We start from the raw sequence: 26,429 nt of genomic DNA on the forward strand, positions 1-26,429 counted from the left end.
TGTTTATTCACTGTGTCGATATATTGTCTTTCACTCTAAATGACCAACTGCCTCAGTATTATCCGCAGTGTAATGTGGCTGCACAGCCTGTAACTGAACTTCACCATTACTTACTCACCAATGCGATGCTGGATGAAAGGCAGCTGTGTGCTGGGAATAAACGACAGTCTCACACAATTGTACATTTGAATTTTAACTTCCATGTAAGTTTGTACCCAGCGACAAAAAAGGAGAACCAAAACATAATTTGATGTCTATGTGTTAACTTAATTTGTCAATTTACACAATGTCAATGAAATATTATTTTTTCATTTGTAACACAAGATTTTGTATCATTTTTATCTAAATTAGAAACCATTTTCCCTGGATGGATCTATACTTTGTTTTCATTTATGAATAAACACATTTATTCTATGTAGATTCACTCTTGCCTGACCTTTTGATCAAAACAGACGTTAAAGAACAATACAGTGAATGTTGTTGTTGCAAGTTATTTAATAATAATAATAATAATAATAATAATTCAATTTTTATACAAAATGCAACCTACATTAATCAAAATGTGCACATGTTCTAGATTCCTGATTTTATTTTGATGCCGTTTTGTAAACAGTGGGGAAAAAAGGTTGTCCCTACTTCTACATTACCTTGAACAGTAAATTCTGAATCTCCTGTTGTGATAGAAAATGTATAACCTGCCATTGGTACTAAACATAAATGTAACACATAAAAGAAAATATTGTAGTCAGTATACTGCTGCTCACAAGTGAGACACACATCACAGGCAGCAGTGCAAAGTCACTCCAGTGGTTTTCTGAAGATAACCAGACTCTTGCTCATGAGACTCGCTCACTTGTGTTCAGATAGAAACAGGGCAGGTTATGATTCGATCCTCCAGCATCACACTGAGCACCAGGAAGATAAAGTAGAGCAGGAACATGGTGAAACCCAGCACCTTATTCATCTTCCACTTACAGAACGCAATGGAGATGATGACAAAGATGAGCATGAGGAAGAGGAGCACGATGGCACAGAAAAGCCCATTGCTGCTGACAGCCACTGGAGCGAAACCGTGGCCCATGGAGAACAGGAGCCATGGCACTGGCAGACTTTGAAACAAAGTGACAGAGGGAGGAAACAGGAAAAACTTGAGACTCTTAAAAAAATAATTATGAGGATTTCTTCAAATGTGACACACAGTACTGGAGCTCACCCCACAGTGATGTCAAAGATGTTACTGCCTACAGAGCTGGACACAGCCATGTCCCCCAGGCCTTTACGTGCCACAATCACACTAGTTATGAGGTCAGGAATGGACGTGCCTGCTGCCAGGATTGTAAGGCCCATAATCTCCTCTGAGATTCCGATGGTCTCGCCCACCTAGAAGAGCACATCAGAGTTTGGATGTATTTTCAGAATTCCATTGTGAATTAGAGTTAAGTTTCATTTCAGCGAGTTAAAACTGATCAAACCAGACATTATCATTATCTTTATAAAAAAACGATCAGCTGAGCTGCCCAGTGTGTTCAGCTGTAAATAAATACCTTTAGAGAGTTAAAAATGCAATTGTTGATAAATGTATCCATACAAGGCAATTGAGACATTTTATATTGTACTTTTTAAGAGTTTTGTTTAAACATACTTCATAATAACACCAGTGTGCACTTCATTGGGACAAAAGACAAAAAAATGCAAAATGTAAGTATTAAACTGACCTGATGGGCCCACCACACCATGAGATAAGAGAAGATACCAATCCATATAATAGAGCCGAGAAAAGTGAACGCGAAGAATTTTCTGGATTTCTGTCGTGAAAGTGATTCAAGTTAAAAACCACAACATTCAGGACTGATCTCAGAGATGTGTGCGGGCCTCACCTGGTTGCGGACGTCAGGGACTGTGAGCCACAGAGGGAAAACTATGGGCAGCAGGAAGAGGTAGGTGGCTTGTTTTTGCCGCGTGTCAGGCCACTCTAAAGACAGGGGCTCTTCTTCTTCCTCGTCTTCCTCCTCCTCCTCCTGCTCATCATCACCATCTTCACTGGACTCATCACTGTCTTCATTGCTGCCACTGTCATCACTGTCAGAGTCTTCAGACCCGTCCGATCCCTCCTCTCCTGCTGCTGCATCCTCCTAAAGTGGAGGGACATGATGATGGATGTCAGCAAAGGATAAAGAGGACATTTTTCCTAAGGTTGCAGCTCCATATCCAGTCTAACATAGACAGTAATTAAATGGGCTTTTTGATAACCATAGGGATGTGGTATGAGAGTACCTTGTTGTCCTCTGACTGCTCCCTCATCTCTGCATCTTTAACTGGCATTTTGGTTTGCTTTTCACCACCTGCAAAAGAAAGTGCAAGAATTGTGTATCTCTCTAATTCCTCAAACTCAGTCAGGTGTATAAAAAAAGTCCCATGTCATTTTACAAGATTGGTATCAAGAAATCAAGTGTCAGTGTTGGAGGATTGTATTGCTTGGTACAGTGTGAACTTTGTCTTGGTTGTACGTACCCTGTGAATGTTGTTTTTATACATTATGATGTATAATACTCCTTTGTTTTTTTTTCAAACTTACCTGGTTCATATATAACTCATATTGTACACATCACCCAGCATAAAGATGTGTTTAAAACACATTTTCACTAGGGGGCAACAAAGTTACGTTAATTTGAGAGACAGAACCTGAGTGTGTTTATGTTTGTGACTTTGTTTTAAAGAGGAACGAGTGTCTGCTCTGATCTAAAGCGTGAATCACATTCTTCTGTGTTACCTTCGCCTTTGTCTTCAGTTTTTCTCTCTGCTTTTCGTCTAGCCACATTATTCAGAGTCTCTGCCTTATCCTTAAATTTTCCTATGGACAAACAAAAACACGCTGAGAATGCTATGGTGAATTACTCAACCATTTCATAGCAGTGAGAATAATAATTCCCCAATTACATTTGGAGGACAAAGAATTACAGCCACAAGACACAGTACTCACAGAGAAAAATACACACAGTAACAATATCAAAAGCACCTCCATCAGCATAAACCTGTGTGCACCGCAGAGCAAAAGGAAAAAAAGAGCTCGTTGAAGGAAGAGATGTACAAGACACGATCTTACCCTTGCTCTTCACTGAAAACCCATTATCCTGCAAATTCATTTTACTGCCTCTTTGACCACCAGACATTTGCTTCCATACAAATATAGATAAAAGTGTTTAATGTTTCTATGTGATCCAAGGTATTTGAGTCAATACAACCTCTTCACATGAGCAGAAATGAAAGCATAAGAGACATAAGAGATAACAGTGTAGGACAGACGAGCCAGGAAACGACCTCAAACACCCACTTCTTTTAAATTTAGTTTTTCTGCAATTGTGCTGCTCATATTCTCCAAATATGAGAAATAAGTTTGATTCATATATTTTAGCACCAGCAATATTTGGATGAACCATAGTTGTAATGCATTGTTTTGATGCATCTCCATGAGTGGTTTGCTATGGGGTCAGTTAGCAGTTCCAATCTGAATGTTTGCTATCTACCTAATTCTAGTAATAGACACTTCTGTGAATGACTTCTACTTCATCAATAAAAATTATTAATGTATATAGATTATAGTTTGTACAATCACTATACTGATTACGGTCATAGGAGTTAGCTTCTACTTCACTGTAGGCCTCTGAATGGAGCCCTCCATAGTCTCAGAGGGGTATTTATCTGCTTAGTATCAATCTGGACTTAGAGCTGACTTCACTTGAGACAGTTCACTAATCCCTTTTACTAAGAAAATGATGCAGTCCCCACATAAGGACACTGTTATCAATGATGTGACTTGTTATCATATTGATGTTATATTCACCTTCTCCAAGTGGGTCTAACGTGTGAATCATGAGTTGGAAGATGGTGGTTCTCATGGTGCTGTTGTGTAAAGACGCTGAACTTCCGCCTCGCTGAAGAGACGGCTTCAACTGGGGACAAATACAAGAGTCATGACAATGTAACTCGCAACAACAGACAGTGACAACTAACCACCGTTAGACAATCATGTCAGTGTCTTCAGTGCATTTACATGCTCCAACACTTGACCAAAGGCCTATTGGTATTATACATAGGTCTGTATCTATGGTAAGAGTTGTTTCAGGGTCTTTCTTTCAATGATTGATTTTTACCTTTAACCGATTCTTGTCCTCAGGAGCAGGAGGCGTATTGTCGTCATCATCCTCATTTGTCTGCATGCAACAATGTTTTTTCAGTAATAATCATTCACTGAATAAGGACCAAGATTATTTACATTGTGAAAGAGCTGATAAACTGATTACTATTTTACATTTAGCGCACTCAGTGGGTCTTTTTCTTCTTATATACATGATAGATGGTCCTGTGCGGATAATAGGATGGTGAAATAACATTTCTTGCCACACTAAAACCAAACCATAGTGTAAGTCATAGTGTTAATATACTGTAGTATGTATGATATGAAGCAATTTTTTTCAACTGATGAAATAATCACATTAAGTCACTGGGAAGCCCAGCTAGGACAGAATATCCAGCTCCACAAAAGCCTCCTGAGTGCACAAAATACTAAGGTTAAATACATTGTATCTATCAATGCTACAGTTTGCATAGAGCTGTGACTGCTCGGAGGATTATTTTAGATTAGCCAAGTAGTTTTAGTTCACTGAGGTCTTTGCTGGTGTCAATTTACGCTTGTCATTATTTGCAAAAAAAACTCAGATGGTATTAGAGATGTGGTGTTATGTGTGATATGGCTTTATCCTTCAGTGATAAACCACAATGTTTGTGATAAGGATCATGGGATAAGAGGCCATGAGTGAGGGTTAGTTTCACTTTTGAGTATACATGTATGTGTATTTCCATGTTACAACGTTATGAAGTTTAGTTCTTTCATGTTGACGACCTTGAACTGCAAAAATTGAGCTGATATTTTCTATGTAGAGCACACATTTTTAACATATATATCAAGACATGTTCATTGTTTTTTGTCCTAGCGGTGCTTACCTTTTCGGGCTCCTCCACGGTGATTTTGATGATGTTCTTATGTTTGTGGAGCTGGGTTTTGAAGGCATGCTCTATCTGCCTGTTAAACTTCATGAAAATCACATACAGAGTGTAGCAGGCCACCAGCATTATGCTCTCCCACCACATTATCACATTGTCCAGAAAGAAGATGATGAGTAAGATGAGGTCCACAATGTAGAAGGACACATCTCTGAAAATTGGCCACCAGGTCAGACGTAGTACCTCCCGAGAAAACAGAGCACACATTCCAATAACAAACAAAATGTTGAAAACTGCTGAGCCAACTATTGTGCCAATGCCCACATTGCTGTGGGCAATGAAAACTCCTATCAATGAGGTAAAAAGCTCAGGGGCAGAACCTCCAGCTGCCATGAATGTGGCTCCTGCCACATCATCAGAGATGTCCAACTTGTCAGTGATCACCCCCAGTGCAGGAACAAAGAACTCATCACATACTATTGCAAGTGAGATAAACATGTATATCATCCCAAAAATGTGGAGGATCACCCAGCCTCTTCTGCGGTCTTCTACGGAAAATATATCTTGAGGGTATTCACCCTTGGCATGTGGAGCCTCACCAGGAGATGCTGGAGTGATGGTAGTTAGAGGAGGAGCTGGAGCTGGTGTAGGTGTGGGTGTCTCTTCGGGAGGTTCTGGGACCACATAGATGCAGTGCACAATAGTCTGATTTTTGGTTGGCAATAGTGGAGTTGGAGTGGATGGTTGCAAATCTGATGTGGTTTCCTTATGATTTACCACATGCGTGGTAGGTGTGGTCTGATCTGTGGGCTCAAATTCATGAATTGCAGTAACAGGTTCCTCCAGCACCTCAGTTGCCTCCTCGACCTCCTCTGTTGAACCCTCTCCAAAATCCTCTCCAATCTGAGGCAATGGGAATGGTTCATGCAGTCTGGCACTGATGGTCAGCTGGTATAGGGTGCAAAGGAAAACCCCAGAGAGGAGAAATAGAACTCTGTTCAGCTGCAGTCGCTTTCTTTTTGTACAGTACATTTTCCTCCAAAGCAGTGTTGCTACTGGCTATGTAGATTTAAGGTGCATAAATGGGCTGTGGCAGACAAGTCCTGTTCTCTCCCCAGCAGACCATGGGGTGACTCCAGCAGACTCCAGCAGTCTGATGCATATCACATCCTCTGCAATCTATTGCAAATTAAATAAGCATTAGAGATACGGTAGCATTTTGGTAACTGATAGCAGTTGTGTACATGTTTGCAAGCATCTGAAATGTATTGCATTGCATACATCAGCTGTTATGAATAATATTAGATATAATATGAGAAAGAGTACCAGTAAAACAATTAATTTTGATTGAAATGCAGACTTACCACAAAATGAATACTGAATGGTGAAAGTCAGGGTCACTACATTTTCCAAACGCAGATGTCCATAGCTGGATAGTGTGGCACACGTAAGAATCCAAACTGTTGACAGGGTTGACAGGGTTATGTAGGACACAGGACACAAGTCCTCACAATGGATCAGCATAACACCTAATACCTGAAGTCTGTTAAGAGGATTATGTGCATTGTCTCACTCTCACTTTATCATGAGCCTGTCATAGCAATATCTGGAATATATTTGCAAGCTACCTAAAACTGATGTTTGAGTCTGATGATACTGTGTTGCATATTTATTTTTATTTCTTTCATGTATGAGACAGTGACAGTGTGAACAAATGAAGGGTGGTACTCCAGGTGTACCAGTAGGCCTGCATCTTAGTTTTCCATAGCAATATTATCATTGTTAACATACATTTAAGATCCAGTGTGTAGAAATTAATAACATCTAATGGTGAGACTGAAGATTGTCTAATAGGACAGCTGCATCCAATATGCCTTCAGCTTTATTGCAGGAACGGCTTTGTCGTTGATGAAGCTTTGCATTATTTCAAGCAGAGCATTGGTAGTCATACACTCAGCTGACCGCAATCTATTACTTACTCTCACTCCATTTATAAGACTTCCTCACTCAATTCTTGCTATATCAATGCTGCCTCACTCAGATGGTGCTGGCAAAGCTTTGCCGCCATCACCCCATCCTAGAGCAAATGAAGATTAGTTTAGAGCATTTTCCTCTGAGGGTGGTGACTCAGTGGCTCCTGGATAAACATGTGGCCGACACCTTCAGTGTGCCTCTGACTAGAAGCAGCGAGATAGGACAGGATCCGATTCCTCTCTCATGATCGACAGGTTAGAGTTGGTTATTCTGATTCATTAAATTCAAAGTGCAATGACACTGATTTTACCTGGCGTCGTCTCCCTGTGGGGTCGTGGCCATACTGTCAAGGGGGATCATTAGGTCTTAGTGGTTCCTCATCATCACACACCATTTGGTATTTAGAGACCATCTGTCCCAGTGGTTTCATCAGCAGTGGGGGCAGGCCTTGGGCACATGTATAACCTCAGCAGTCTGAATATCATCAGGTATTTAATAAACTGACACTTAAATGTGAGACAAAAGTCTGAATATATTTATTTACATAATCATTCTTTGACCAACCGATTGTAATGAGCAAGATAGAATGATTTAAAAACCAAAAAGAATGACTAAATATAGAGAAAGCATACTTCATCTTCTGCCATTTTTTTGGTCGCTATCTCCTAATATTTTCTTCAATTACTTCCCACAATTCCAACATCACAATTTTTGGCTCCTTCGGGACATTGGTGCAAATAGTTAGATGTTTGTACTAAAATATGTAATGTTTAATGCATTTTTTTCTCCTAGAAAATGAATTACAGCAGATCACAGGCAAGCAAGGTAGATACTGTAAAACACACATCACAGGCAACAGCATGTTGCTGACATAAAGCATTATTACTGGCTAAGCCTGGATTTTACAATGCCAGTGCACAGAAGCCAAAACACTTGGTATGTGTTAATGCATTTGGATATGAGCCCTTTTGCCAACAGTACCTTCATGAGCTGCAGTGACCGGTTCCTCCAGCCATTTAGTTTTCTCATCACCCTCTGTTGAATCTTCTGCAAAATCCTTTTCAGTCTGAGGTATTGGGCCTATGGAGTCTGACACCGATGCTTAGCTGATAAAGGACGCAGAGACAGAGACACAGAACTCGACTCAGCTGCATATGACATAATTCATTTTGGCACACAGAAGCACTTGTATTGTCTACAAAAATCACTGTATTAAAAAGGAGATTATTAATAAAGTTGAGATAAAGCATAATTTCTGAAGTAAGTGTGTCTATTTAGTTCTCAATACAAAGCTCAGTTTTAAATCACAGCTGCAACTTTTTAATGGAAGAAACCATTTTCATTATATGAAATGTTCCTCATGTAGACCACGCCTTGAGTCATAAGCAGATTATATAGCAATGTTTCTCACATATAAACAAACATTGTTTGTACAGCCAGCCAGTGATACAGCCTGACAGGCGTTGGCAGTATTTAATAACATGAGTAAACACAGTAGTCAGATCAGTTGATGTAAGAATAGCAGCTGTGCACTTGTTCCTTTATCATTTATCGTTTACAATATGCATAAGCCAACAGTCGTATTGTTGAACTCACTGCCCGGCTCATTTTTCTGTGGATCTTACAGCACATAAACAAGAAAAACAATTCCAACATATGGGAACTGTGTGATGCACGCACACTGTTTTCACCCGGACGGGAAGAAATGCTACACACACGTCACAACAGAAGCTGTATGGCAAACGATACCCTGAATGGCACGTACATGTCTTTATTTTTCAATTAAGTCACTCGTTTTCATTTGTTTGTTCATGGTAATGCAAACAGTACACTTAGTGGTTCGGTTCCTTCTCGCATTCGTTGAATAATAACCTGAGCGTTCGTTTCGTCGACGGTTTTGCTGTTATATTAGCGAGCACTAGCGTAAATTAGCCAGCACTAGCTAACAGCCATCTGCTGTGTATAACTGTGTTATCACTTTAGCACGGATTTAACCACTGTTACTTTAATGTGGTAAACTAAATACCCGATGAATGCACCTCATTACATGTCCTACATCAACAAAAGAAGAATGAGCTGCGCAATAAAATGCCAAGTCGATGTCGTAGACTAGTACTCACATTATGTCATTGTTAGGTGGAATACTTTCAGCTCTTCATATTAGAAAATATTTCTCCTTATGGTGTTGATTTACAGCAACTACTCTGCTCAAGTTTGCCATCAAATGTAACTCTAAAGAGTGATTTTATGCTAAATCTGATATTTGGGTCACAGTATCAGGATTTTTTTTGATTTAGGACTGCAACTAATAACGGTTATTTTCTCGGTTCATCGATTAATCGTTTTGGTCCAAAAATGTCTACGAAAAGTTGTCTTCTTCTGTCCCGAAACTAAAAAATTCCGTTTTAATGATTTAGATATGATTGAGTTATATGGAGCAAAGAATCCAACAACATGTTCACATTTTAGAAGTTGAAAAATCTGAAAACTTGTTTTAATCATGAGACAAAAACTCAAACTGAACAGCCAACCAATAGTTGATAATTCATTTAATAATCGATGAATTGTTTCAGCCATAGATTGATGCACAGTAATCACAAATTCAGTCTCCACAAAACACACGTCTGCTTCTGTAATGAACACATTTTATGTTGTTACTCACTCATAAATTGAAATGTAATTGTTTAATTGTTTTTCTACCCTTAGTGGCTGCAGACGCTGGAGGATACGTTAAGTTCATTGCCATATTGTGAGTGTCCATAAACAACGAGCCATGCCTACCGTGGTGTTAATGGACGTGTCTTTATCCATGACACGGCCCGTGTCACTTGACGGCAGTGAGGAGTTTCAGAGGAAGAACCTGGCTGTCCATGGGCTCAACATGCTATTTGAACACATGGCCTCAAACTACCGCATGGAGTTCACATCTCTGATGGCCTTTTCCTCCCTCTGGGAGCTCTTGGTGCCTTTCACCAGAGATTATAATGCATTACAGGTGAAGTGTGCTTCAAAGTCAAAGCAGAGTGTTTTAGTGAGTTTTTTGTTACTAACATATGTATTTTTTCTTTGCAGGAGGCTCTGAGCACATTGGAAGACTATGATAAGACGTGTATTGAAGCGGCTCTTCATGGTGTCAGCAATGTTGTCCAACAGGAGTGGGGCACCACCTGTTCCTGTCAGGTAATATGGCAAGCCAATAGTACACTTTTTTTCAATTCAAACAGTTTTAAAGATTCACATGAGGGTCCACAGTAGATGTGCCTTATCTGAGTTTATTCTTGATTAAACAAAGCTAGTGCACAGAAAAGAGGATTTTTACATAACTATTTAATTGTTGTGTTGGGTTTAATTGTTTTTTTGTTTATATTCTTCCCTCTTATGTCCTATAGATGGTGCTGGTTACTGATGGATCACTTGGTATCGGAAAGGGTTCTCTACGTCACTCCCTAAAAACAATGAAGCAACGTGGGGACGACAAGAAGTTCCCACTTCCTTTCCCTTTCCCTACTAAAGTGTATATCATGTGTGTAGCCAGTGCAGAGGAGGTACCTATAACCTTTATTTGCTGCCTTTTCAAAAGTTGAGTAATTTTTTGTTTACTTGAGCCTGTATTCTAATTCAGTCGGTGTAATACCTAGAAGGATAAAGTGGTAGATAATGGATAGGTGGATGGAAATTTGCAACTAAAAGCAGCTTTTCACAATCAGGATGTAACGTTACAGCCTCGACTGTGCCTTCAGATTATAGATATTGCTGAATGGCAAGCAATGGTTAAGAGAAAAGGAATTTGCTTGTAACCTTCGTGTTACCAGTTCACATCCCATTATGGGTGATGGGCATTTGCCATTGCTCTCTGGGTGCAGTTAGGTTCTACTCCTGTCCCCAGCTTGTGTGTGTGTTCACTGCTGGTTTGTAATCATGATGGGTTAAATGTAGAGGACAAATTCACTATCACTAATTGATGTGTGTGCAAAAATAACTTTATTATTTATTATTATTTTATTTATTGTAATTCTAATGGAGAATTACAATAAATTCCCTGTTTGAATCAGAATTAAGAGATTAGACTAGTATTTATAAAATTACACCCCTCAAATGGAATGAAAGTCATCCCTGAGGCATCTGCACACCGTACCACAAATATTTCATGCAATTCAGAATAGTGTCACTAATTGGTTTTGCAGGTGAAATATTCAAGGAGATTGAATAATGAAAGCAGACTGAAGTAAATGTGTTTTGTCCCTCTGGTATTTTTGTGTGTATATGTCTGACAAATCTTAGTGAAGTGGACTAATTTTTCTACTAAGTGCTCCATAATTTGCACCCATGTATATATTTTTTCCTAACATGTTGCAACAGATTTACAGCTGTTACAATGGTAGCCCCATGTCTCGTGTAATTACAGTTACAAATGACTGATGCCATGGACAACTTGGAGGAGCTACTTCGCCTCAGTGGAGGCGATGGACAAATATTCACTATGGAGGGACCGCTTTGCATGAAGAATGTACAGGCTATGTTTGGGTATGTTTCTAACTGGGTAAATTAAATGGTACCCTAATTACACGTTAATGTGCATCTTTTATACCATTTTTCATTTTAATATGTGTCCAGGAGGCTGATAGATTACGCATACTCTCCTTTCCATGCGGTCCTTCATTGTGGGAATCTGTCCTCAGACGTTCAAGTGTTCCCTCGTCCTGAGCCTATTGTGGTGGACGAAGAGGTGGACCCCATGCCACGAACAGTTAGTACAGGTACCATACAGTACATTGTGTTATTGTCTGAGAGTTAAATTGTACCTTTTTTTCTAAAGCGAAATCTTAATTCTGTTTTTCATGTTTCAGATTTGGAAATTGTAGGCTTTATTGAAATAGGTGATATTTCCAGTCCTCCTGCTGTATCCAGACACTTGGTACTGCCTATTGCTGTAAACAAAGGTTAGTGTTGTGCTGTATGTCCACCCTTGGACATGTATTATTTTTTTCAAATATGAAACCTCAGTTTACTACATGTGACTGTTTGCATCAGTAACAGATGTTGGTTGTACTTGATTTTAGAGGTGGATGAAGTTGGCACAGGAGCCACAGACGAGCTCGAGGACGAACCCTCTGCCAGTCAGATGGCAGGCAAAAATCCAAACTTCTGTGTGCTTTTACATGGCAGTCTGAAAGTTGAGGGCATGGTGGCACTGGTTCAGCTGGGGTGAGAATAAAGATGATTATATTTTACATATTTTGGAGAATTGTGTGTTTAAATTAAACGTAGAACATTACAACAAACAAACAGCTAATGTCTGGTTTGCCTTTTTTCATCAGGCCAGAGTGGTATGGCATATTGTACTCTCAAGCAGACAGTAAGAAGAAATCAAACTTGATGATGTCTCTGTTTGAGCCTGGTCCAGAGCCTCTGCCTTGGCTGGGCAAGATTTCATATTTAGGACCCATCTCAGGTAACCTGTCTCACACTGACAGCATATTTTCTGCCTATTCACACAGCAAAGATTTGGCCTCTTTTGATGGTAGTGTTAACTAGTGCCTCATGTCTGAAGGCATCACTTTAAGATTATGACACTTTTAGGGGGCATTTTCCTGTTATATCTGACACAATAACCTATGTACAGGGAAATTACAATTCTAAAGGAGCAAAGGGTAAACACACACAATCACTCAGTTAATAATTTACACATCTGATCCTTTGCAATGTAGTAGAAAAACATTGGTGTTTTCTGGTATTTCAGAGGCTGCTGAAAATCCCTATGGTGAGGATGACAGTAAAAGTCCTTTTCCCGTGCAGCCACACATCAAACGAAGCTATGCTCAGAATATTACTGTGTGGATAAAGGCCAGTGGACTTCAGGTATGTTAAAATAGCTGTATTGTTTCAAAAATGATTCTTCTATAGGAATGTGACAAAGTACCTGCTCATAAAATAGTGATAGTATACTTTTCCAGATGTTTTTTGTTGGTAGGTTTGCACCAACTACTACTACTACTAATCATGTGTGTCAATTATTCTTGTCATTTCAGACTGATGTGCAGAAGATTCTGAGGAATGCAAGGAAACTACCAGACAAAACACAGACCTTCTATAAGGTAAGTTTTGAATAAGAAAGCTCAGATTTGAACTTATCTTTCACAATTTAAACTCGTGTTTTGTGTTCTATCATGTCAGGAGCTCAACCGTCTGCGTAAGGCTGCGTTGGCTTTTGGTTTCTGGGAGCTGCTGAAGGGGGTGGCTGATTTGCTGGAGAGAGAGTGCACCATGTTGCCCGACTCAGCCCATCCTGATGCTGCATTCCAGCTTTCCCATGCCGCACAGCAGCTCAAACTGGCAAGCACAGGTGACTCTCAGTACGCTGCCTTTGATCACAACATTGCCCCCATGCACACTGACTTCTCCAGCTAATCCATGCCTGAATTTACAAGTGGACTGAAGTGTACCTGGCTTAGCATGTGTGGATTTATGTGGAGACAACACCTATGGTGTGTTGAATGCTGTTAGGACCCAAGCAGCTTCAGGAGATGTCATGATGGAAAACTGATAACTCCTCTGTGGCACTGTCTAACATGACAATATGTAGATAGGACATATTTGTAAAAATGTTTGTGTACATATTTTTTTACATGTTAGTTTGCAGGATGCTTTTTCACTTATTAATGTACATTTAAATTCAATTCACTGTCAAATAACTGGGGACTTCAGTTTGCTTTCATGTTGAGATATTTATCAGAAATAACACATCACATCAAGGATTGAGAATAAAATATTCTTTCTAGCAGGTTATCGTTAAAAAGGGTACCATTTATTTTAGAAATCACCACTAATACAGTTTTTCCCTGAGGTTTGTGTGACAGCTCAGATAAATGGAGTAACAAATACGTTTGTCAAATGTTGTTTCCCTTTACACTCATGCAAAAATACTGTTAATTAAATGACCAGCACTTGTTGCAATTTTTAAACCAAGAAACCACTCCATTAAAAAAAAACAAGATCACACACATACACCACTCTATATTCTATCAAAGTATAACAATACAGGTTTTTTTTTGTTTTTTTTTACTAATTTAATCAATCAATGAGAGGAAAATGCTTCATAACATCAGATATTTTATGGGATCATTTCAGACATACAGGCAGCAAAGGTGTACGAGGACTGTTGCTGGAGCTGAATTTAATATGCCTTCCTCTTCTTGGTACGGAAACAACGCTTTCTCTGCTTGTATAGATGACGAAAGTTGAACAAAAGTCCTGAGGATAGCATGGGACGAGAAGATTGTTGTTGAAAAAGGCTGACAAATGGATTTGAATATGACAAATATTTATTTCTGCTGACTTACCTAGAAACAGGAGAACAAGGTAAACATACAGGACGTAAGAGAAGTTGATGGAGGTGCCAATAGCTTTGGGCAGTGGAATGCTCAAGAGTTCAGTCTTGTAGAAGTGAGGAATGGATTGTATGACAGCAACAGCTACATGACAATGGGAGGTAATATACATTTTAGCATAGGTATGTGGACAATTCTACTATATCAATTCAGAGAGAAGTGAGGAAGCTCACCTTCAGCTACAACACCAAATGGGTATAGTGGCATCCATATTGTGTAACGCAGCCAGGTAAGGGTTTTCCACTCTGTATTAAAACAACCCAGCATGTAAAATGGATACCTGAGGTAAGAGCATCCTGTTAGTTTTGGGCAACAACCAAGTTATGTTGTAACAATCACAATAATGCGTCCTGGTATATTGACCTTCACACTGCTGATTGATAAACATCAGTTTAATTTCTGACAATGTATAACAGTTTATGCTACATGTTACTTCAATTAAGACCTAAATGTTTCTGAGTGAGTATAATGCTAAATGTGAGTATTACGTGAAGCTCAAACTGTGTTAATACTTGTAGATCTAATGGACGCTAACTAGAAAAATACTTACCTAAATATCTCAATGGCACTCCACAGATAGAAAACAAAAAATACAACTGGCTGATTGTGCATTTCCTCGACACCACCAAAAATCACAAACAGGATAAAATTGCGTCCAACCACCTAGAGAACAAAACAAACAAAGCACTTCATGATTGTTTTGCACACTACTTGACATGATATTTGTTACCTCAAGGTGAAACTCTGGTAAAGCAACATTCCCATACCTGAATAAGAGTTGGGACAACACCTGTTCTGACTATGCCAAAAGCAGCATTGAGGACTTCCACTACTGCCAGGCTCTGGCAGAAGAACATCATATCCGATATAGTGTGAAATGTGTCATACAGAGAGTCTGGAATGAAAGCAAAGTTATAAATGGAAGGTTCCTACCAGGGTTTTGAGAAGTCTCTAAAGAAAGATGATTTTCACCTTGGCCAAAGATGAAGAGTCGCACAGTCATGTTGACAAAAATCCATGAAAAACCAAGAAACTGCACCAGGTTATATACAAACAGATATCCTGTTTTCAGGCTGACAAAACCTGAAACATAAAAAAACACTTGAATAAGACAAATGCAATATACAGTACATATGAATAAAAAAAGACTTGAGATGAAAGGAGAAACAGGTGAAAGTTGAAACCAACTTAAAATACATTTCCTATTGATATTTGTATTCACCTTCCTCTTTATGCCTTGAAGCCTTCAGCCTGTTCCTTTTCTCCTCCTGTTCAAAGTAAAAACATTTCAGTCTGGGGGACACACTACAAGCCAGATTTTACCCACGATTCACAGTTGGGCAGAGTCTGCAAAAGTCAGCACTAATTGGGGACAGTCAACATGGCTAGTTTGCACAGAAATCTGTTTGTGTGTGAGAGGTAAAGACTCAAAATTGACAAGTGTGTTAGGGTAGTGTGTACCGATTACCGACCCAACTGCAAACACATGTTGCTAACAGCCAATAAAAAAAAGAGTAGGTAGGACACAGGAAATAGCTTCAGAATATGGAGACAGCAATAAGCGGAAACATCTAAACAATGGTGACGTTTGTCTTCCCTTTAAACTGTTGCTCTCGTAGACAAGGTTGCTCTGTTCAGTTGGTTTGACAAATCATGTAGTCTGTCGTTAAATGTGTGATCCTTCATAAAAAATGAAAGTTGAGTGGTGGGTCTCCAGATTTAGCCTTCTGGGTCAACTGTTTAAGGTTTATTTGGAAATCTTTTATTTATTATCTCTATATTGGGAGAGCATTTTCATCAAACAGCAGTTAAATTAATATTTTAGAAATAAATATCCCATCCAGCAGACAACTTTAATCTCACCTTTTCACGGATCTCCATCTCAGCGTCTGACTCGTCCAGCCAGCGGTCAAAGTCTGGTGCCAGGAAGACAGGTTTACGCTCCTGTACAACCAGTCTGTCCCACCAGCCATGCTGCTCTTTCTCCACAGTGATATTTACCAGCCGTTGTGTGGACCTGTAGCTGACCTGGACACACATTTTTAGATGAGCACAGTCATCAAAACTGAAAAGCATAAGTGAGAAAGAACTACAGATAATGACTGATGAATAAATACGTACCTCTGGCTTTACTGAAGAAAGAAACTCCAATCTGAACTCATATTCATTTTGTCCTTTTGCACCAACACCCTGGGCTACACATAATAACACCATATACAGTGTCAATGCAGAAGTAAATGTAAGAATATATACGAAATCAAATGTGCATGAAACGTCACCTTGAAACAGCAGCACGTTTTCACGAACAAGGATATTAATATTCTGCAAAAACAAATGAGGGAGGGGGAGGATGAGTGTACTTCCTCACACTCCTTGACTACTCAAGTATCACAGTGGTTCCTGTTTTAATAATGAAATAAAGTTAAAGATTTGTTTTAAAGTTACACATAGAAAACAGAGCACAACAACAGCTTGCTATCCAACATCAATAAAAACAAAAATACCAGTCTACATGGCAAATGTGGAATGTAAAACACTGAAGGTAACTTCACGTGTTTGACTGACACAGTCACAAAACCACATACACATCCAAAGCATTACTGAGCAGGTTTTGTTGGATATGGTAGATAATCCATCGCCTTTTTATAATTCATAAACAGATAGTGCCAAACCTTTGCAGAAATATCCAAGCCAGGATGTAGAACAAAACTCCAAGAAGCTAACAGCTACAATTTAATTTTGGCCACAACTAAGAGGCATCTAAACATGAAGACATTGAGTTTTTGTATTCGATTCGATTTTTACTAGTCTGGTATTTATGACGATAAATAGAGACTATATCTGTTAACGTTAAAAGGCCAATTTGAACATAATATAATAATTAATTTAATTTTACTGCTATCTCTCCAGGCTAGGTTAGCTCACCTTAGCGTCCGTCAACTCCACTCGCAGGTAAACGTCTTTATGACGTTGAGCCCAGTAAACGAGAGGCGTGAGCGTCATAGTTGAGGTGTTGTTTTGTTTGGGTTTTACAGAGCTTTGTTAAAACAGTTTCTAATAAATTGCCATGTGTTCATGCTAACTAAACCGGACAACTGACCCGAGCCCTCAGCAAATAAACACCCAGATTGTTCTGTGGACGCGCGCTTGCCAGACGTTGACGTGCGCCGACGTGCTCGTCCATGAGACAGTCTAACGTTCTTCTTCTTCTCCGATTGGTTTGCTCTTATTGTTTACGGAAGTCTTGAAGATTTGTTTGATTGTTTGAAGGAAGCAGTGGGTAGTGGAGTGAATGGACTTGTCTGGACTCTTATTAATGCTAACATGGAGACAGAAGACATTGTTTCTTGTTCTAATACAGATTTGTTGAAATCTTGCGGGACATTTCGTGTCCTTGTCGGCGTAACCGGAAGCGTGGCAGCCTTGAAATTACCTCTTTTGGTCACTCAGCTTCTTCAGCTTCCTGGGGTGAGCTATTTCATTTTTAATGTTTTTGTATATCACCTTAGTACTGCTTTTTCCTATTCCTTTGTCTATATGTTACCACTCTTTCCTAGGTTAGAGTGGTAACATATAGACACAAAATCTTTTTGAATCAGTTAGCAACAATATATTTTCTTTTCAAACACCTATGATATTTATGTACATATTTAATTTATGTAAAATGCACAGTGTACAGTTACAACATCCAATGCACTGTACCAGATTATCAGATTATTTTAAAGATATTTGTCTCTGCTATTCCTTGGTAGGTCAGAACAACACAGACCACACATAGTTTAGCAAAAATAACATTGACACAGAAAACCTAGTAATCAACAAATTACATGCACTATAGATGTCTGCTTGATGAAAATAAAATAGAATAAAGGCATTAGGAAGTGTCAAAATCAGAAAAGCGAACACAACAAAAACAAAATATTAAACTGTAGAGTAACAAAACAGTGACGTTAACCCATCAAGCTTCACAAAATGAATACATGTCCGTAACCAATATCATCACCACAATTGTCATACTAATCATCTCCAAACAGACCCTTAATATGAGAAAATGGCTGCCATAACTATGTGAAAATATGTCCCTTGTTCTAAAGGCAAAAATTCTGATCCTTGGTCCAAATACATCTTGACATTAAGATATATTTTTATTTTTCCAAAGGAGAAGAACACAATTTTGACAGAGCAAACAGGATACTTAAAAGTCTGCTTTTCAAATCTGTATAGAAATTTGGCATATCCCTTATTAAATAAAGGCAGAGGTTTAAATCAAATTGTGTCACTTATACTGATTATTTATTCACTGAGTGATGAAATTAACAAGTCCAACATTTGTTTTAAGACAGATTACAATACAATAAACATATGCATACATGCTCCTTCTGCTTTACATGTTAGACAGAATTATGAATTATCTTTTTAGAGTCTCTATGTATTTATTGGCTTGAGAGAAAAAAGTTGTGAAGACATTTGCCTCTTTTATTTGGTTACTTATAAATTGATGGTCTGTTCCCCTCCACATGTTTACCTGAATATTTAAATTTTACCTCAAGTCTGGATCATGTCCTCCAATCTTTAGTGGGGCTCAGGAACATGCATTTAGGGCAGAATCATCTTTTGTTGGAAAATTTTATGTTGGACACTGGATAACCCAGGTTTTTGTGATTTACAATATGCTTTTAAATGATGCTGTCTGGCATGAACGGAGGTGTTTTTCCTGTTTTGTATGAATTAACGACCGCCTGTCCTTGAACAACACAGCTGTACACTCTCTGTCTGCCAGTTTTGACAGCACCATAAATATGCACTTTTGCTCCCCCCTTTTATCCAGTGAGTGTCTTCTTCTTCTCTTCTTTTCCCTGTAAAATGTGTCTACAGCTGAAGTCTCCAATTGCATTATGTGAATGTAGTGTACACCGACCCCTCTGGGTCCAAAGAACGAGCACAAAGACAATCCAGTTATCAGTCAATATTTATTTTCCAGATTTCCATCACACATCATTAGATTAAAAACAAAGTCAGTTGCTTTGGGGCCCAACATACAGAGAACAATTTACTAGGGCTGCAACTAACGACTATTTACATAATCTGTTGATTATTTTCTTGATTGATCAAAATGTCAGAAAATGTTGAAAAATTATGTTTTGTTTTGTCCACAAACAAAAATGATTCAGGTTTAATGATTTATTTGTTATATGGTGCAAAGAAACCAGAAAAAAATATTCATATTTAAGAAGCTGAACATTCTGAGAAACTTGTTTTAATTATTGGAACTGATTAATTGATAGATTAGAAATAGTTGGTAAATAATTTAGCAGTTGATTAACAATGGATTAATCTCCTGAAAGACTTGATGATGAAGAGAGCATCATTTGCATAGAGACGTTTAATAATGATTAAACAACAAGGTGGACAATAACCTCTCTTGAACCTGTAAGGAGCAGCAGAGCCTAAAACTTAAATATGATGATGTTCTCAAATGTCTTGTTTTGTCCACAAAACCAAAATTATTCTGTTTTAGCAAAGAAACCAGAAAATATTCACATTCAAGAAGCTGGAAAATAAGATAAACTTGTTTTAACTATTAAAAAACAACAAGAGTCTTCAGTTAACCAAACCCCCACTCTGCATGCCAGTCATGCACCTGCATGACTTCGGACTGTGTGTTACCCAGAAAGAACCACACACACACACAGGGGAAGTGCAAACTCCACACAGAAAGGCCCTCTGTCCAACTGGGGTTTTTGACCAGTGACCTTCCTGCTGTGAGGCGACACCTCTAACTACCATTCCACTGTTTGGTCATTTTACTTTTATTGTCTAAAACAGTGTTTCCCAACCCTGGTCCTCAGGGAACACTGCCCTGCATGTTTTAGATGTTGCCCTCCTGTGTGTTGGAGCAGGGCAACATCTAACACATGCAGGGCAGTGTTCCCTGAGGACCAGGGTTGGGAAACACTGGTCTAAAAGCTTGACTCAGTATTTCTGATGCTCATGCAGCTGCAGACGTTATTGTTTCTCTGCCACACCTTACCCACAAGATGGAGATGTTGCAGCTGTTAAGCATCAGTTTAGCCACTGCAACATCATAGCACTACACTTGTTTATATTCCTTTTGTTGGGCTATGGTAAACAGTTGGGAGCACCTAATTGTCTCCATAGGGAAAAATATTTTTCAGTGAGTAAAAGGTGTCAAGACTTCATAGCCATCACAATATACAGAGTAAACACACAAGACAAAGGTTCACCAGTCACAGTGCTAGTATTGCACTTCCTAAAAAACACAGTGTCCCAGCATTGCACAGACCATGCATTATGCAAATAAAACAAATATTAGTTTCTGATGTAAAACATTATTTTGGTCACTGATATTTGCATTCCATTTTAAGCCAGTGTATTTTCATCAGCGCATGATTTCGCAAACCTACTGTAACTACTTATTAAGCCACTTAAGTAGAATGTCAATGAGGAACTAAAGAGAAATTAAAGCGGGTTAAGAGGTTTAAGGTTACGTGACTTACAGCACTGACATTTATTTTTTTGACATGTAAAACAAATGCAGTTTAAGTCTTTAAACTTGACATTTTCAAGGTTTCAAACTGAATTTGGGAGTCAAGAAAGTAACTCTCTGCAATGACACGAGCTAATGAATGTTTCTCTGTTTGATGATAACAAATAATTCAATTATAATACAAGTGATTAAAAACATTATACTGCTGAATACAGGTCATATGGGTTAAATCCCAGGCTTATTGCACACATCTAGTTCAATGTTCACACACCTGACACCTAAGATAGAGAGCATTTATTTCCCATTTTTAAGTCTCTCTTTTTCTTTTTTTAAAAAAAGGTTTTTAAACACCTGTTGCAGAACTATGATAAACCCATTTAAAAAGACTCAGTGGCTGTCACTGTCTTGTTTTTTGGTTCAGGTGGATGTACGAGTGGTCACTACAGAGCATGCCAAGCACTTCTACAATCCTGCAGAGGTTTCAGTAAAGATCTACAGTGACAAGGATGAGTGGGAGGTAACAAGCCATTACTAAATAATAAATGTAATGCCACTAATACATTTACAAGATTCTTATATGGTGGGTATTTCTGATGTTGTAGCTGTGGACGCAGAGGTCTGACCCCGTGCTACACATTGAACTAAGACGCTGGGCAGACTTACTCGTCATTGCCCCTCTGGACGCCAACACTCTTGGAAAGATTACTAATGGCATTTGTGATAATTTGCTTGTGAGTACATGATATCTTAGCAGAACAATAAGTTGTTAATCATAAAAATGTATTATGCAATTGCTTGGAAAAAATATTTCCACACAGATTTAAAAAATAAAAATGTTTTCATTGGCAGACATGTGTGGTAAGAGCCTGGGATATCAGTCGACCTCTCCTCTTCTGCCCAGCAATGAATACAGCCATGTGGCAGCATCCCATTACAGCCCAGCAGGTATCCAGGCTGAAAGAGTATGGATATGTGGAAATCCCCTGCATATCTAAGAAGCTAGTGTGTGGAGATGAAGGTGGGTTTTTCAGTTTCAAGAACTGTTTGTCTAATTTAAAAAAATACCTAGTGATATACCAATGTAGCTTGGTCCAAGCCCATGAATTGCTTTATATACAAGGTGGACGACCATTGTAGTCTTTTGAATTGAGATTTGATATTTGTTTATAAGTGTGTGAGTTACCTCATATGACAAATATGTAGCTGTAATCATAAAATAAACAGCTGATGAGTTGAATATGTACAGCACAGTAAAAGCTGGTAGTGTGTAGCAGTATGGGTTAAATCATGACATCAATGGTCTCCCGGCTTGTTGTACAACAAGACACACCAGATAAATTCTGATATTGCACAAAAATGGCTTATTTCATAATGGCTTGATTCTTTAAATGGGGTTGAGATGAAAGTTTCCATATATATAAGCAGACTGTTGCTGTTTGGAAGAAAGGGAACTGTCCTTCACAAGACCGATGTTAGATAAACAGAGAAGCAAGAAGAAAAATACAGCAACTCAGAGTGAACCTCCTCTTAAAAAATGGGGGCACGATGGTCACAAACAAAAATGACAAGAAGCGTGCAAAGGAAATAAGTGCAAGTTTAAAGAAATCATTAAATTTACTGAACATAATCGCTTATACCACACATGCTGCCACGTGGCACTCTCTTGTCTCCTGCTTCAAAACACACTGAACACACTGTCTGCTTAATTGGAAATATTTTTGGTCTCCAAAATAAGGTGTGCCTGGTACGGGTGTGTCTATCATAAAATGTACAGTATCCTCCTCTGTTTACATAACCCACAGTCAGAAAGCTAACTGACTCCACCTGCTACTTGGCAGAAAGTGCAACTTATCTTTGTAACCACCCTCGGTGGCACCACTGCAGTGACCCCCATGTTGGTGTTCTTTCTCTGGCTCCCATTTGTGGGCCTCAGCCAAATGACCTCAGGAATGAAGGAAGGTTGCTGGATTAGAACTGCTGCTCTTTCACAATGAAAAGGTGCCAGTTGAGGTGGTTTGCCTGCCTGGAGGTAACTGCCAGACATAACTCCCTGTTAAGAGATGATCAGGTAGAGCCCTCCATAAACTTCCAACTATTCTAGAATTCAGCTGCCCACATCATCACCAGAAAATCCTCATTCCACCACATCACGCCCCCACCTACAAAAGCCATACTGGCTACCGGTCAATCTGAGAATTGAATTTAAAATCCTCCTGCATGCCTTCAAGGCCTTCCACAACCTCGCCCCTCCGTGTCACGCTGACCTTCTCTACATCGCCACCTCCTCCCGCTCCCTCAGATCCTCCATCCACCTCACCGTGCCCTCCGCCCACCCGGAGAGGAGCAGAGTGGAGCGGCTGAAAGCTCTACTCCCACCAGACATCCACAACTCTGACTCTCTTCCCCTCTTTAAATCCAGACTCAAAACCAACCTGTTTAAAATGGCCTACTCTCTGTAATTCCTCTCCATTTTCTGTTTACTGTTTTTTGTATTGTTGTTTGTTTGTTTTGTAAAGTGTCCTTGAGTGTCAAAAATTAGATTAGTAGGATTTAATATCTCTTGTGTGTCACCTCATAAACTTCCAGGCCAGATGAGGCAAGTAGTAGGGCATATCCAGACAATACAGCCTTCACATCTGCGATGGAATTTCACTGAGCCGTATTATTACTTTAAATTTTATTGTGCTATGATTTTTCTTGTTTTTTAAGTTTTGATATGGACTGTTATACATTAACACCTACTTACGAGCAGCTCTCCTCTAGTAATGTTTGGCAGTAGTAGACATTAGCCCCCACTGGACAAAAAGCAACTACACTTACTGACATCTGGCTTTTGTCTTCAGTGGAAAAGGCCATAAACTGCATTCACTCCTGCTTGTACTAGTCAGTTATTTATTGCCTCCAGCTCTGATCAACAGTTATAGAACCAGGGCAAACTGTGGATTGGCTAAATTTTGCTCCTTTTCTTTAACTTGTGTCATGAATGCTGTCAGCTTGTCACCACATGACGAAGGATCCACCTACAGCCATTTAGATCTCTTGTCATCAGTGACAAAGGAGTGTCCAAATGATGCCCGAAGCTTAACTACTTCCACACTTTCCCTGAACTTGAATGCTGCTGCTTTGATTGTTAAGATTTTAACCTTAACTCTTATGTTAATGGTATTCATTACATTAACACATTCTCAGCAATAGTGCACTTTTGAGTCTGGCAAACCTCTCTTTCATTTATAGGATACGATTGATAGATAAAGTATTGAAGATACAATAGATAGGTGGCTTAGGCGACTATGGTAAATGTACACAAGGACCGCTAATGTCACCACATTCTTCTTTCTGTTGCAGGTAAAGGTGCCATGGCAGAAGTATCATCCATTGTCAGCATTGTCAAACAGTATCTTCTTAAAACAGATGAGTCACCTCAGTAACCATGAACGTCAACTGGCAACTGGCTTGTTTTTAAAAGGCTGTTGTACTTGATTAATTCTCATGTTGGGATTGTGTTGGGTGTATACAGATTGTCATTAATTGGCCTCTCTTTTGTGGGTTTCGTTGCACGTATCAAGGCAGGACAGCACGCACCTTTACCCCTTTGTATTTGGTATTTTATGACCTCATGGAATTTCCACGTATGGTGTGGAAGTACACCCTCTTTAGCCTCATGAGACACTGTTTAGTGCTCAAAGTCTGATGGGAGCTGCTTTTATATGTGTCACCTTGCCATACGTCTTGCTAAAGCCAGAGTGTCAATTCAAAGAATTCTGATTAGTCACCCCAAACACCACCTCTACCAAAGTTCACAAACGGGATCCCACAGTTTGAAACGAAAGTTGATCTAGAAATTGCTTCTTTTTTTTGCGTCCTTCGTGACTTTGTGTGCACAAACAGATTTTGCTCATCTGAATATATATACAGTATATATATATGTATGTATGTGTGTGTATATATGTATATACAGTATATACATATACATATGTGTATATATACTTTGATATTTTATCTATGACTGTAGCTGAACAAACAATACTGTTACAGTTATGATATTGTTATGATATTGTCACGCCTAGTGGAAAAATGTGAGTGTAATCCCAGAGTTGTGAACACTGCCAAATTTGGATCAAAAGACTGCTATCAAAGTTTCAACCATGTTTTGTTTTTATTTTTTTTGCCTGTAATTGTTTGTTTTCTTGCCACCAAAATTCAGGTAGAACACTTTTTTGGATTTCATCTTGCCAAATGCCACATCAGCATTATCGGTCATACTTCATGACATTTCGGCGTCCTGTAACAACAGAAAGCAAAGTTAAATTAGTAGTTGCTCACTATGCAATTAACCAACGTCTGCTTATTAAGTCATCATTTTTCTTTCTCATTAGAGTCGGTAGTTAGCTGTCATGTCGTCTGTGGGGTTAATTATGAGACAGTGTCACTGTGGCGTGACAGTTTGGCAAACAGTTGTTACTGCGGTGAAACTCGTTCGTTAAGAAACGGTTGTTTCTGAGTCAGTGAACATTTTTGCTACTAGTGGCATTTAAACAAACATACTGTCACATATATTTATATATTTAAAAACAGAGAATAAGTAGATTTTTTTCCTTTTTTTCCCTTTTTGCCATGACTGAGGTGAAAGGTGAAATGTGACGAAACCCATGATTCACATTAAGGTTATAGATGTTTATCTTTGTGAAAACCCTCAGTCTCATATGAGAGACATACTCTGGATTGTGTCAAGAGAATGTTGAACCTAACCAGTAAATGATGTGTTTATACTTTGTTACTGAGAGAGAGAAAAAAAGGAGCATCATATTGAAGGTATGTTGGACAAGTAGCATAAACGCTGTACTCTAAGAGCTCAACTTGTTAGTTGACCAAATAAAGTTGACAAGTTTGCAAATCTTGATCACATGCACACATGATAGGTCTGTTTCCACTGCTGGTGTTCGTTTGAGGTTTATCATTTTTCTTATTTTTTTTTCAACAAACAAACAACTCATCCTGATATTTTCCATTTGTCGGCTCATGTTTTTCATATGTTACCGCCATGCTGTATTTTATTTTGGTTTATCTTTGTTCCTAATGAATCCAAGGTAAACGGGGGAAATTTGGTTTGCAAATAACCTGAGGGGTTGAGCTGTTGCACTTACAGAACGTGGAGCCGTGTGAGTGGCTCCGCGACTGAAAAGCATGCTTGCTGATGCACAGTTTGTCATGCTGCTATTGGCTGCTGTGAGATTCTGCTAATGAGGCCAGAGGCACATTACATCAGCCACAGCAATGAAGGGAGTGTCACTGTGGCCTTGGCAGCACTGTGGGGCCTGTAGGTGGGTATAATGGGAATTAACACCTTGTTCTCACAGCTATAGTCAAATCACCAACTACTGATAGGATAAAGTCAGGAGCAGCGTGAACTGCTTTTCAAGACGAAACATATACTGCCTCTCGGCCAGCAGTTCCCGTTCTTCAAAAATAGTTTGCTTCCAAGAACAATTCTGATCATTGTCACAAATGCTCTCTATTAATCCTCTTTGCTTTTAGTATTAGCCAAGAAAATCAGAAGA

General features: G+C 39.0%; 4 protein-coding genes across 6 annotated transcripts; 2 read left to right on the top strand and 2 right to left on the bottom strand.

Moving 5' to 3' along the window:
* Positions 1-332: 332 nt before the first annotated feature.
* slc24a1 (solute carrier family 24 member 1) lies at positions 333-6,483 on the bottom strand. Of its 2 annotated transcripts, XM_044036217.1 has the most exons (10): positions 6,366-6,483; positions 5,002-6,180; positions 4,152-4,211; positions 3,842-3,950; positions 2,771-2,851; positions 2,275-2,342; positions 1,878-2,132; positions 1,716-1,805; positions 1,214-1,380; positions 333-1,109 (listed from the first exon to the last, which is right to left on the bottom strand). In XM_044036217.1, the coding sequence occupies exons 2-10, from the start codon at positions 6,031-6,033 to the stop codon at positions 860-862; spliced, it is 2,112 nt and encodes a 703-aa protein (XP_043892152.1). In that variant the 5' UTR covers positions 6,034-6,180; positions 6,366-6,483; the 3' UTR covers positions 333-859. The 2 variants fall into 2 exon arrangements, with proteins under 2 accessions (XP_043892152.1, XP_043892153.1); XM_044036218.1 differs by lacking the exon at positions 2,771-2,851.
* Positions 6,484-9,681: 3,198 nt separating this feature from the next.
* ints14 (integrator complex subunit 14) lies at positions 9,682-14,645 on the top strand. The gene is made up of 11 exons (XM_044035704.1): positions 9,682-9,970; positions 10,048-10,155; positions 10,365-10,520; positions 11,381-11,499; positions 11,590-11,732; positions 11,823-11,915; positions 12,036-12,180; positions 12,294-12,427; positions 12,716-12,834; positions 13,005-13,070; positions 13,150-14,645. Exons 1-11 carry the CDS (start codon positions 9,749-9,751, stop codon positions 13,381-13,383), a joined length of 1,539 nt encoding a protein of 512 aa, XP_043891639.1. The 5' UTR covers positions 9,682-9,748; the 3' UTR covers positions 13,384-14,645.
* hacd3 (3-hydroxyacyl-CoA dehydratase 3) lies at positions 13,759-17,520 on the bottom strand. 2 transcript variants are annotated; one of them, XM_044035706.1, is made up of 12 exons: positions 17,289-17,520; positions 16,643-16,685; positions 16,485-16,558; positions 16,227-16,391; positions 15,586-15,631; positions 15,336-15,446; positions 15,131-15,258; positions 14,914-15,026; positions 14,537-14,643; positions 14,398-14,447; positions 14,316-14,364; positions 13,759-14,226 (listed from the first exon to the last, which is right to left on the bottom strand). In XM_044035706.1, the coding sequence occupies exons 1-12, from the start codon at positions 17,364-17,366 to the stop codon at positions 14,150-14,152; spliced, it is 1,041 nt and encodes a 346-aa protein (XP_043891641.1). In that variant the 5' UTR covers positions 17,367-17,520; the 3' UTR covers positions 13,759-14,149. The 2 variants fall into 2 exon arrangements, with proteins under 2 accessions (XP_043891641.1, XP_043891640.1); XM_044035705.1 differs by having other exon boundaries at positions 14,316-14,447.
* Positions 17,521-17,539: 19 nt separating this feature from the next.
* ppcdc (phosphopantothenoylcysteine decarboxylase) lies at positions 17,540-25,771 on the top strand. The gene is made up of 5 exons (XM_044035707.1): positions 17,540-17,831; positions 21,293-21,388; positions 21,474-21,602; positions 21,721-21,889; positions 24,217-25,771. Exons 1-5 carry the CDS (start codon positions 17,688-17,690, stop codon positions 24,297-24,299), a joined length of 621 nt encoding a protein of 206 aa, XP_043891642.1. The 5' UTR covers positions 17,540-17,687; the 3' UTR covers positions 24,300-25,771.
* Positions 25,772-26,429: the final 658 nt, after the last annotated feature.

The sequence above is a fragment of the Solea senegalensis genome, linkage group LG10 (assembly GCF_019176455.1).
Source record: "Solea senegalensis isolate Sse05_10M linkage group LG10, IFAPA_SoseM_1, whole genome shotgun sequence".
NCBI lineage: Eukaryota > Metazoa > Chordata > Actinopteri > Pleuronectiformes > Soleidae > Solea > Solea senegalensis.